The 13,104-nt window shown below is 46.8% G+C and overlaps 1 protein-coding gene across 1 annotated transcript; it reads left to right on the top strand.

Moving 5' to 3' along the window:
• The first annotated feature begins 988 nt into the window (after positions 1-988).
• TAFA3 (TAFA chemokine like family member 3) lies at positions 989-4,060 on the top strand. The gene is made up of 5 exons (XM_055312353.1): positions 989-1,123; positions 1,209-1,290; positions 2,045-2,204; positions 3,020-3,143; positions 3,731-4,060. The coding sequence occupies exons 1-5, from the start codon at positions 989-991 to the stop codon at positions 3,797-3,799; spliced, it is 570 nt and encodes a 189-aa protein (XP_055168328.1). The 3' UTR covers positions 3,800-4,060.
• Positions 4,061-13,104: the final 9,044 nt, after the last annotated feature.

Below are 13,104 nucleotides of genomic sequence, written 5' to 3'. Positions count from 1 at the left end.
GATGGTGGAAGGGTGATGGTGGTGACAGAGATCAAGCACTCTATCCTAGGTCCCGGCATTTGGTTTGGCCTTTGGAGTCCCCAAGACTGTTCTGACACCTGTGAGGCTCCAGCGATGTCCCAGGGGGCCAGCAGTGCAGCAGAGGGGTGGTCCAGACTTCTCTGCCCGGGCAGCCCCCTGCTGCTCTATGCCTCTGCTTCCCGGGGATCCCCTCCATTTCTGGCTCGAGCTCTGGAGATAAATGGGAAGCCCGGCCCATCAAGGATAGGGGAAGAGAAAAGAGGAGAAGCCAAAGTGGTGCAGCAGGAATAGGACAGGCTTCTGGGCTCTAGGCTCGGCCACCCACGTGCTGCCTGGCCTGGTGCAGTCATCTGACTTCTATTAGCCCTGGTGTCATTTCTTCTTTTTTAAATTTAAGTTTGTTGAATTCCCACAGTCCCCCCCCCCCCGCCCGCCCCCAATAAAAAAGCAATAGGGAGAAAGATAAGTCTTCCTTTTACCTCCATCTCTCAGCCAACCAGTTCTCCTTAGTGGCAATCAGCATTACTAGGTTTCTTTGGTACATTTTCCAGAGCTAGCTTATGCATATTTAAGCAACATATATAATCCCTCCCTTTTATGCATTTTATAGGCATCATCCTGCACTTTGGTTCCCCTCACCCCACGGTGAATTATCGTTGAGATCACTGTATGCCTCAGTACATAAAGTGTTTTCTCATTCTGTTTTATAGCTGCCTGGATGTAGCTGCATTTGTACAGATGCTCCACAAATGTATTTAGCCAGACCCGTACTGATGCTTGTTTAGGTTGTGTCCAGGCTTTTAGGGTATCAGTTTGCTCATCTGTCAAAGAGGTACAAGTAATCCTACTTTGTAGGACAGTTGTGAAGGCTGCAAGAGCATATACGTGAAGTACCTGGGGTCAAATGCTGAAAAAAATGGGAGTCAAGCCGTACTGTTCCTCCTGTGGCACAGCCCTCCCAGGGACCATGTCTGGTCCATCTGTCAAGACCTGTCCCCACAAAGCTGTCCATGGTTTTCCCAGTTGGACACTCTCCCTGCACCCTTTCCTACGACAGCAATTGTACGGAGTGTGTGTGCATAAGGCTAAGAGCGGCCTAGGGGTGAGGTGTGCATCCTGCAGGAGCTGAGAAGCTCCTGCTCAGAGGTGACCAGGCTGTGTGCTTCTGTCCACAGGATGCATGAGAGGACCTCTTGGAACAGGTGCTTTACTTGGCCTGGCTGTGGACCCTCCTCGCCTCAGCTTCCTTGCAGCCGCCAACTCCCACAGGTCTAGGGGGTGGCAGAATGTGTGGCAGGGTTTCTCGGGATCCCCAAGACATGGGCACCACTGCACCCTCCCTATTCATTCCATAGCGGGCAGATCTTCAAGGCAGAGTAAATGCAGATTCTAGGGTGCCTGCCTCTTCTTTTTCTTTTTTCTTTTAAAGATTTTATTTATTTATTTATTTGAGATAGAGTGTAAGAGAAAGCACAAGCAGGGGAGAGGGACAGAGGGCAAGGGAGAGGCGGATCCCGCGCTGAATGGGGAGCCTGATGATGATGCTGGGCTCAATCCCAGGACATGGAGATCACGACCTGAACCGCAGGCAGCGGCTTAACCCACTGAACCACCCAGGCATCCCCACCTGCTCTGTTTTTCACCCAGGAAAATCTGCTGTGATTTTCCTCCTGGGATGGCTAAAGCTTGTGTAAGCAGATAATCCATGTAAGCACCCAGGGCCCTTACCCTGACCCCGAGGAAGCCAGAGGAAGTGAGGGCTGGTGGAGAACCCTACCTTTCTTCTGCCCAAAGGCCAGGCTCTGCCAAAGACGGATGACCATGGCCTCACTGGGAAAGAGGACAGACAGGGATGTGGAAGGAGGAGGACGGTTTCACGTGTGTTTCCTCCTCCCCTGCAGCTGCAACTCTCTGAAACACCCTTGCCCTTGGCTGGGAGAAGTCCTGCCAACAAGCAGGGCAGGTAGGAGGGAGCAGGGTTGCGGTCCTGGGCCGGGCCTCTGATCTTGTCCGGCCTCCTCAGTCCTTGTGAAGCAGGACACCTGTGGGGTAATCACCACTGATCGCTGCTGCAACCAGAACCAGGTTGGGGAGCACTCCCAGACTGTCAAATGCTCCTGCTTTTCTGGCCAGGTGGCTGGCACCACGCAGGCAAAGCTGTCCTGCGTTGATTGTGAGCATGAGTGAGAGTCGGGGACCCAGTGGGGAGGGCCCTGTCACAGGGCTAAGGCCTATCTAACACTGCACCATCTGCTCCGGATGTGATCTCCTACCATCCCAGGGCTTTCATGGTCAGTCTCATGCTGGGTGAGCTCTGTGGGGAGGACAGTGGATGGAGGCATCCCCACTTCACGGAGAAGGAGAGGCCCTGTTCCACACCTGCCCTCCCCCTTGTTGGCATTCCATGCCCAGCGCTCCACAGATGCACCCCATCACTCACACCCACCCTCCCAGACTCGCCATCAGATGTGACCTCTTCACCTGCCTCCCCAGGCCTCTCACACACACCCTCCTCTCCTTCTCCTAGGGCCTTGACAGAGACACGCACTGTCACTCACACACACCCCACCCCCGCCCCAGATCCCGCCCATGCTCCCAAGCTTGAACTCACATGGCAGGGCTATCACTTGTGCTCACACATGTGCCTGCTTCACACTCCCGTGTGGACCCCTGTGCGCTCGCTCTCCTACACCTAGTGGGTATGGTGAAGGCTGTGCCTCTCTGCTAGTGTGTGGCGGCTCAGCCCCAGGGTTCCTTGGAGGCCTTCCCCTGCCTTCGTCCTGTGCTGTCTTTGGTGACATGTATGGGTCAGTGGGATTGATCCTTGTATGGTGTGTGCCCCCAAATCAGCCGAGTGCTGCCTTCCCGGGCAGCCCCAAATGCAGGAAAACAGGGACATGCAGGGCTCAGAGCCAGTGATGTGCAAGCGTGCACTTCCTTCTGCACGGACTTGCCACCCTTGGCCGCATGCTGCCCTCACCACCTGCTGCTCCCACAGTCTTATCGTCCTGCAGAAGTGGTGGTGTCACATGGAGCCCTGCCTGCCAGGGGAGGACTGTAAGATGCTCCCAGATCTGTCAGGATGGAGCTGCAGCAATGGACACAGAGTAAAAACCACCAAGGTATTCAGCAATGACCTCCTCCCACTCCACTCTTCCCCCTTCACGTGGGGTGGAACCTGGAGGGCCCAGGAGACCCGTGTCCCAGGGTGACATCCGTGAGCTCTGTGGGCACACCCTCTGGACTGTCTTGACTAGGGGCTGGAGGTAGGGCGTTGGGGTTTGGGAAGGAGAGAAGTAAAGATGAAAAGGAGGGATTGAGAAAACTCATTCAGAAGAACATCAAAATATCAAAGCATAGTACAAAATAATTAGAAGAAATTGGATGCCATACCCAAAACAGTAGATTTTTTTGTCCTTTGTGGAGGAGATTGAATGTAGCCCCCCATCAGTTTTGATGGCTTCTGGCTTCTTTAGATTCTAGCGTGAGGGTCTGCAAAAAGGCCCAGGGGCTGAATCTGGCCCACTGACTGTTTTTGCAAATAAAGTTTTATTGGAACGTAACTGTACTCATTTGTTATTATCTATGCTACTTCCCTGCTGGGACAACAGCTGAGTCATTGCAAAGAGACCATATAGCCCACAAGGCCTAAAACATTTACCAGCAGACCTAGTGTTTGGAAAATGATAACTCTATGCTGTATTTCTAGGTTTGGGATTTCTTGGAGGCTGTGCCTGTGTCCCCTTTAATCCTTTCCAGTGCCACTGGTGAGACCTAACCACCAAGGAGATGAAGACATAAAGACTAAGAGGCCAAGAAAAAGACTTGAAGAAGAAGAATGCTTAATATGTTCTCACACCCCAGATCAGCTCAGTTCATATTTTCTAAGTTCATGGAACTCCTACTTTTAAGCACCAGGAAAGTGGGATGCCTGGGTGGCTCAGTTGGTTAAGCATCTGCCTTTGGCTCAGGTCATGATCCCAGGGTCCTGGGATGGGTCCTGGTGTCATCAAACTCCCTGCTCAGTGGGGAGTCTGCCTCTCCCTCTCCCTCTGCCCCTCCTCCTCCCTCAGCTCATGCTCTCTCTCTCACTATCAAATAAATAAATAAAATATTTTAAAAAATAAACACAAGGAAAGTAACTGCGTGTGTACCCCTGAGTAAAGATGTAACTCTGTATACACATGTGCTCGTGTTTCTGTGCATCTGTGGATTTGAGTATCTCCATGCCCACAAACAAGGCAGATAGTCACAATGTATAAAAACTACATTAGCACAGAGACTGACTAATTAAGACAGATGCCAGCTGGTACGTCAGGCCAGTTGGCTACACATGGCTCAGCACACGACTGCACGCTCCCACTCCACTTGCTGTGGCTGAGATAGACTTTAGAACAGGACAGAGCTTATTTCTCTCTTCTCCCAGTGTGAACAGCTTAGCTGGTTCCTGACTTCCTTGGACTTGGGATTTGTCACTGAGTGTGGGTTGTGGATCTGGGTGTGTGCATGGGCACAGAAGCTACTGGGCTCTGATGGCTGTAAACATTCTATTAGGAATAAACATGTAGACATAATGCCTATGTATGAGGCCTATGTCATGTATGAGGGTACAAACTCCTTTTCAGTCTGGCTTAGGGAGAGAGGATTCCAACCATTTCAAAGACCAGATTAATCCACATGTTTGGCAATCCACTATTACCTCTATTACTGAATATCTACCTGTGTCAAGCACAGTGCCAGGCTCTTTATATAGGTAATAGTATGTTAAATGGGACTTTTCCCAAAATTTGGGCAGAGGCCCCAAAGCTCAGGAAAAGAAAGATAGATATCAACTATTCTTAACTACTCCCATATTCTAAATCAAGATGGTAGACTATTCTTGCAGATTGGTAAGCAGGGTGATCAGTAGTTCATTACTCACGTTCAGATTGTATAAGAGAGTTCAAATAGAAAAACAGGTGGTAGTGAAGATCTGTCTGGAGAGGGCTGCCACTCCTCCTTCCCCCAGCCAAGGGGAAGGTCTAGGTGTTGATTCTTTCTTACTATACCCTCCTTAGCCGAATTGCAGAAAAGAATGCCAAGAGCTTGACTTGAATCAGTGGGACAGTGAGGTACAGAGGGACTCAGGCCTGAAAATGATCTGAAGGCCAGTGGCTATGGTCAGCTTGCTGGCCTGGATAGTGAGCCCAGAGAACTCTCTTGGGAGCAAGCTGCACATCCAGAGTTTAGCGGAGCACAGATGTTTGTATATTTTCTAAGGGTCTATGTAGACTGCCTGACAAGGCTGCCTGGAAGGGAGTAGTGGCCCCAGCTAGCGAAAGACTGCCACAAGTCCTAGGACTGAGAGGGAGTCATTAGATGGCCAGTGGGAGGAGGTAGTGTCCATGTCAAGAGACTTGTAAGTGGGACACACCCAGCAACAGGGCATCTTCCAGGAAACCCATAACAATGTTCCAGAAGACAATGCCCAAATCCTGAGACAGAAAAAAAGACTTAGAGAAACTCATACACATAAAACAATTTGCTCACTATCAGGCAGCTAATACATGGTATGTGGTGGTTTGTATCGTGTTGATTTGAGTAAGCTGAAATTATATTTCCCAGAATTCTCTTCCATGCAGGGTTCTAGATTAGAGTTGTTGAAGTTAGAAGGCAGAGAAGGGCATCAGTAGCAAATATTCTCTGAAGATTACCATGGTTAGAGGTGCCAGCAGGTCCCAAACTACACTCATTTTCCCTCATTCCATAGCAAGCTTTTCTTTTTTTCAAAGTAGGCTCCATGCCCAGCGTTGGGCCCAATGTGGGGCTTAAACTCATGACCCTGAGATCAAGGCCTGAGCTGAGATCAAGAGTTGAATGCTTAATAAAATGAGCCACCCAGGTGACCCCACATCAAGTTTTTCTTAGCAAATCTCAGCCCTTCTGACCAATAGCAACTGCAGACCAATCCCCAGATACAGAGGCAACAGCCTTCCATGTAAACTTCTCTACCAACTCTCTAGATCCTGCTCTAACTGGACATGCTTGATTTCAGAAAGTTGATCAGTAACTTTTCTCCGATCCTCTAACTTCTCCATTCAGCTGCATATTTCCCCAGTTTCTCCAAAATATCTAAGGCCTTATTCCTCTAATAAATCTCTTATTACACAATACTGTTGCTGTTTCTCCTTTCCTGATTGAGCCCTGATTAACGCTATTAGTATCATCATAAAATCAATATCAATTTTATAGGTAGTAGAAGTGATTCCAGGGGAATAGAACTTTAAGGATAGGAATCTTGAGTTAATATGATCAGATTTAAAGGCATTCATGACCCTATTGCTAAGGGCAAAGATGACCCTACTAGACTACGGCATGCAGTGGCAAGACAGGTACATTAATTATTATCTGAACTCACAGGGAATCAAATACCTACAGAAGGCAAAGCTCTGGCTGGCTCTGGGTGAGTAGTTGCTACCACTGAACAATGTAATGGAGATAAAGAACACAATAGGGTTAGTTGGTTGCTTCTAAGTGGACTCAAGAATGTGGAGAAAGAAAGCTATGAACTCAGTTCTTTCAAATTTCCAACTCAAGACATAGGTAAGGGATCAGGACTGTTCTGTGATTGCCTTAAAATAAACCTTTATTTCCTGTAGCTGCAGGGTTGGGGTTTCTTTCTTTCTTTCTTTCTTTCTTTCTTCTTTTTTTATTTCTGAAAACCAAACTCAAAGTAGCCAGGTGGCAGTCTCTACTTCCAATTTAATAGAATCATTTTTGTGTCCCCTGGAGGAGACATTCTTATCTCAAGAACTAATATCTCTAAACCAGTAGTGCCCAAAGTTTTAGGAGTGAGAAGTAGCATTTTGCTAGTGAATCATTAGAGATAGGTATGAGAAGAACCACTTCCACTTCCACTCCATATTGGTTCACTATCACATGCAATGAGGGCTACAGTAGTGGGAAATGTCAAGAAGAAGCCTCTGGAATGGCCTGCACCTACCAAAATGGTGAGCCCAAAGCAATATCATTCCTGGAGAGATTACAGAAATGAACACCACCATCAGAACTTGAACTATATAATAGTGGTGATTATCCTCTTCCAACTGGTCTGTTTGTCCTGTGTAGATTACAGATGGATTTGGGGGAATAACAGTGGATTATCATAAACTTAATCAGGCTGACTCAATTTCAGCTTCTACTCCAGACATGGTTTCACTATTGGAGCAAAGATATCCATTGCACCTGTTATTCAGCTATTGATCTGGCAAATGTTTTTTCTTTATATCTGTTAGTGAAGATAACCAGAAGCAATTTACTTTCAACTGGCAGGACCAATAGTACACCTTACTCTCTTTCCTCAGGGTTTTGTCAACCACATGGATGCCATCATCCTGGATGGGCCTGGTGAGTAGGAAGTAGCAGGTTCTTTAGACACTTTGGTAAGACAATGCATGCCAGATAGTGCGAGATAAATTCTACAGAAATTAGGGAGCTCGCCACTCTGGTAAATTTTCAAGGAGCCTGGTGATTGAAGACGTGTCAAAATATCCCTGCTCAGATGAAAGACAAGTTTCTGCCTTTGGCTTCTCCTACCAGTAAAGAAGAGGTACGATGCTTAGTGGATCTCTTTGGATTTCAAAAATAGCATGTTCTTCCTTTGGTCTTGCTGCTCTTACTATTTGCCAGAAAAGTCAAAAGTCTACCAGTTTTGAGTAGGATCCAGAACAAGAGAAGGCTCTGCAAAAAGGTATAGGCTGCTGTGCAAACTTATCTGCCCCTTGGGCCATACTAACTGTCACATCCAATGGTGCTTGAAGTGTCTGACACTGTATGTAGCCACAGACACTGTATAGAGCCTTCAGCAGCCTCTGAACTTAAATCAGAGTAAACCCTTAGGATTACAGATCAAACTATGCCATTCTCTTCATATAACTATTTTCCTTTTGGAAGATAGCTTCCAGCAATTATTGGACCCTACTGGAGACTGAATGTTTGACTGTGAATGTTACTATGACCTGAGCTACCCATAAATGTTACCTATAACCTGAGCTTTGGCCACAAAGCCATAAAGATAGCATTCACAGCAGTATTCCACTATCAGTGGAAGTGGTATGTAGATGTGATTGGACTTGAGGAAGTTGTGTGTGTGGTTTTTTTAAGACTTATTTATTTATTTTAGAGAGAGAGCACACCCATGCATGAACAGTAGGAGAAGCAGAGGGAGAGGAAAAGAATCTCAAGCAGACTCTCTGCTGAGCAGGGAGCCCCAAGTAGGGCTTGATCCCAAGATCGAGATCATGACCTGATTTCATGACCTGAAATCAAGAGTTAGATGCTTAACCAACTGATCCACCCCGATGCCTTTGGACTTGAGCAAGTCTTCACAGCATTAAGAAGTTGCATGAACAAGGGCCTCAGATTTCCGTGGCTTCTATTCCTACTAAACTGCCTACTAAACCCTTACTTATGGTTCAGAAGAAGGTCTCTATGGCTAGTCGACTGAGGCACAAAAAAAAGTCTGACCTGCTTTACTGATGGTTCTGCATGGTTTGAGTTGGTTCCGCATGGTTTGAATTATTTTGGGTACTATCTGAAGGTGAAAAACTGTACTACTACTGCCCCATTCAGAGAGGGTCCTAAAGCCTTCCCAGTATGCAAAACTTTGAGTGGTATACATAGTTGCTCATTTTGCCTGGAAGGAGAGATGGCCAAGGGTACAGATAGACACTAACAAAAGGGTGTGTGTGTGCTATGGCTAAAGGTTTGACTTTTAGTTCAGAGTATTAGGGGGACTGTATTAGGGAAATTGGTAATAAAGATGATGGGGGAGTGGTATGTGGTTGAATCTTCCTAAGCTGACACAAAGTGTGAAGATATTCGTATCTTCTATGAGTGTTCACCAGAGTGCAACCTCATTAGAGAGGATCTTAATAGTCAAGACATCAAGATGTCATATTCTTTCCCCACCCATTTTCTCCAGTCATCCTGGGCTTTGCCTAATGGCTCATGACCAAAGTGCATATGATGGCAAAGACAGAAGTTATGCATGGCTCTGCAACATAGGCTCCCATTCATAAAGTCTGATATGGCTACTGCCACTGCTGAGCACTCACCCTGCCAACGGCAGAGACCAGCACTGAACCCTCAATGTTGGCACCATTTTCCAGGGTGAGCATCCAGCTGCCTGGTGATAGGTTGATTATATTGAAACATTTCCATAATGGAAGGGGCAGTGCTTCTTCTCACAGTAGATATTTACTCTGGACATGGATTTTCCTTCCTTGTTCACATACTTCTGCCAAAACACCATCTACAGACTTACAGAATATCTTATTTGTTGTCATGGTATTCCATTAAGTATAGCTTCTGACCAAGGAACTCATTTAACAGCAAGTGAAGTATGGTAACAGGCTCATGATAATAGAACTCACAGGTCTTACAATGTGCCTGGTCACCTTGAACTGAATGGCCTTTTTTTAAAAATTTATTTATTTATGATAGTCACAGAGAGAGAGAGAGAGAGAGCCAGAGACACAGGCAGAGGGAGAAGCAGGCTCCATGCACTGGGAGCCTGACGTGGGATTCGATCCCGGGTCTCCAAGATCACGCCCTGGGCCAAAGGCAGGCGCCAAACCGCTGCGCCACCCAGGGATCCCTGAATGGCTTGAAGGAACAGCAGAACAATATTTTGGATACTCAGTGACAATACAAGTTGAGTGCCAACACTGGGCAGGACAATGTCCTCCAGAATGCTGAATATTCCCCCAGTCAATGATCAATATATAGTGCTGTTTCTCCCATAGCTAGGATCATAGGCCTGAAAATCAAGGAGGTAAAATGGGAATGGCTCCTCTCATTATTACTCCTAGTGATCCACTAGGGAAAAGTTTGCTTTCCGGACTCTCAACTTTGGGCTCTTCTGATTTTGAAAATAATTTGTCTGCCTAGGTTAAAATATGTTAAATATTAAATTATGTTACAGCCTTAAGTGACTGTATGAGGTGAAGTATTTGCTAAAAGCAAGAAAGAATATGGAAAGAATAATAGAGAAGGAAGTTAAAAACATTAGCTCTGACAAATTATAGCAATGAAAACTGATATTTACAAGTATTTCTTCTTTACATTAATAAGGATGTATTGATGTAAAAATTAACCAATTATTTTCTTCTCTCTTCCCACTCATGAGTGTGACCAGGGCTATTTATGACCTGAAAGCAACCAGAAAAAGATACAGAAGTTGCCCAAGATTTCATCTAGAACCACAAAAATGAGTCCACAGTTGAGGTTAAAGGTGAAGGTATTATAAAGAATAAAAGTGTTTCCTACTGGGACACCTGGGTGGCTCAGTGGTTGAACGTGTGCCTTTGGCTCAGGCCATGATTCTGGCGTCCTGGGATTGAGTTCTGCATCGGGCTCCCTGCAGGGAGCCTGCTTCTCCCTCTGCCCGTGTCTCTGCCTCTCTCTGTGTGTCTCTCATGAATAAATAAATACAATATTTTTTTAAAAAGTGTTTCCTACTCAGGGCACCTGAGTGGCTTGGTTGGTTAAACCTCCAGCTCTTCTTACCTGCCCAGGTTATGATCTGAAAGTTGTGAGATCAAGCCATATGTTGGGCTCACATGCTGGGTGTGGAACTGGGTGTGGAACTGAGCATGGAATCTGCTTGGGGTTCTCTTTCTCTCTGTCTCTATGTCGTCTTAATTCAGTAAACTGGTTTCACATACCTTGAATCAACTAATCTCCATGAGACCCTGTGAGGTCAGTGTTACTGACAGCCATGTGCAGATGCAAAAGCTCAGAAAGGAAAAACATCCCAGGGCCTTCAAAATCGTCTCACTGGCTGGGAGCTCAGGACCAGGAAGAAAGCACATACTAAGTGAGAATTGAGGCGCAGACATTTTTTATGTGAATTGTTTCATCTAATCCTCACAACCTTCCATAAGGTGGGTATTGCTATTCTGATTGTATAGACAAGGAATCTAAAACTCAGAGAGGTTAAGTAATTTGCCAAAGATCACACAGGAACAAAAGGCCAAGTAGAGTTTGAACCCACATCTGCTAAGCTCTAAAGCTCATATTCTTTTTTAGATTTATTCCTTTATTTTAGAGAGAGAGTGTGAGTGAGCAGGAGGAGGAACAGAGGGAGAAAATCTTCAAGCCGACTCCCTGCTGAGCAGGATCCCTCGACCCATGAGATCACGTCTGAGCTGAAATAGAGAGTCAGTGGCTCAAAGGACTGAACCACCCAGTCGCCCTCTAAAGCTCATATTCTTCGGCACATGTGGGCTGTGTTTTGGTCATCTCTTCCAGAACTGATCTGCTCAGAGTCCAAATGCTTTACAGTTAATGCTTAGAAAAGATGAGGGGGGTTGAAGGATGAAATGGGTAATAAGCGTCATGATAGACATTTGTTTTCTGTGCTGTAGTAGAACCTATTTAGAAAAGAAATGAAAAGAAAAGAGAAAAGAAAAGAAACGAAAAGCAAAGAAACTAAATCCAGCATAAGGAAGGCATCCTGAGGACCAAGTCTTTAAAGATGAATGGGAATCAGGTAAAAAGTGTGTGTGTGTGTGTGTGTGTGTGTGTGTGTGTGTGTGTGTGTAGAAAGGAAAGAGAGAACAAAGACCAAGGAGAAAGCATTTGCAAAGGAGGAAAGCTTGAAACAAGTTTGAGTAAGTAGCAAGCTGTGGCTGGAATATGAGAGGTAAGGAGAGACAGTGAAAGATGGGCCTGAAAGCTGACCAAGGCTGAGCTCAGAAGGCAGCCGGCTGCCGTGCAGTTCTGTCTCAAAACAAGGGAGAAATTCAAAAGGGCCTAGGCCATGGCAGAGGCAGGCTGCTACATTAGAGGCCGGGCTGTCAGGCCAGATGCTGGGGTGAACATACAGACAGAGAAACCAGTTAGGAGTTTGGCAATAAACCACAAAGAAGCAATAAGCCCTTGAGCTAAAAGCAGTGGCTGCCTGGGGTGCAGAGAGGAGGGAGGAAGATGCGGTTGTTTTCAAGCTCAGCAATCTCTCTCCATTCCCTAATGGACGCTTGCCTTTTTCTCTCCCACCATCAGAGGAGTGAGTGCCTACACCCAGCCCAAGGACAAGACTGGTGAGTGTCTTCATGCTGTTGGACAGCTGAACAGCCCAATGTGCCGCCCTCCCCAAGGCCTGTGACCTTTCCACTGGAGCCCCTTCTGGGCAGTATTCATACCAAAACATATATGTACTAAGCACTCATTGGTACTTTTGGTTACTGATGTCTTAAGGGGCTATCATTCAAAATTTGATTAATTGCAAGGAAAGGCTAGATGATGAGTTTGAAGATGGACCTATCAACTTCAGGGGACCAGATACATAAGAAAGGGTGGCAAACAGGGGAAGCCACACGGCCTAGGAGGCATAGGCTGCTGGCAGGGGCCCTTGGGCTTGCAGCAGGTTTGGGACAGTTAGCTGGCTCCCTTTCACTCTGGCACAGGGTTATGTTTCTCTTTAGCTTCTTTTTATGCAGAGATTCCCAGACCCAGCCAAAGCCTGGACTGAGCCCCCCAAGGCACATGATGGAGCATCTCTGTTTTTGATGAGGGCTGGGAAGTAGACACTGAAAAGCTGTTGGTGGCTGGCTGTCGGGCCCCTTAGAACTCCTGTCCATGACAAAGACGACGATGGGCCAAGTTGCAGGAGCAACGTGAGCTGCCCCGAGTCCCACTTGGCTCCCTCCCAGAGGGCTTCCTCTGTGCCATGAGACGTCGACCGATGGCCAGGGCCCTGAGGATGACAGCCCTGAATTTTTCTCTGCGGGAGTGATACCTGAGACAGTCAACGCGGCTGGAGGGTCGAGGTGGCTCCCACGCGGGGAGGTCTCTTTCTCCCTTGTGCGCTCGGACCGCCAGCTCGGACCACCAGCCGCCGGGATGTGCAAACGTTGTTTGCTTTCAGGGGCTAATTTTTAAACATGGAGCTGCTGGCAAACCTATTGAGCATCGCCAATCTTTACAGTTAAATCTTTTAATGAAATTTACATGGAAAGGCTTACAATTGTAGATATTAGAAGACGTTTGGGAGGGAGAAGGAGCAGGTGGGGGGATGTGGGTGTGAAGTGGGGTGTCGGT

Source organism: Nyctereutes procyonoides, unplaced genomic scaffold, assembly GCF_905146905.1.
Source record: "Nyctereutes procyonoides isolate TBG_1078 unplaced genomic scaffold, NYPRO_anot_genome, whole genome shotgun sequence".
Classification (NCBI taxonomy): domain Eukaryota; kingdom Metazoa; phylum Chordata; class Mammalia; order Carnivora; family Canidae; genus Nyctereutes; species Nyctereutes procyonoides.
The sequence above is the reverse complement of the archived record's forward strand: the minus strand, read 5'-3'. Positions and strand labels throughout refer to the sequence as shown.

Coding starts and splice junctions, on each gene's coding strand:
- TAFA3 (XM_055312353.1), top strand. CDS start 989: ATGTCTGGTCCATCTGTCAAGACCTGTCCCCACAAAGCTGTCCATGGT. Junction 1,124..1,208: donor AGGCTAAGAGCGGCCTAGGG/GTGAGGTGTGCA, acceptor GATGCATGAGAG/GACCTCTTGGAACAGGTGCT. Junction 2,205..3,019: donor TGCGTTGATTGTGAGCATGA/GTGAGAGTCGGG, acceptor CTGCTCCCACAG/TCTTATCGTCCTGCAGAAGT.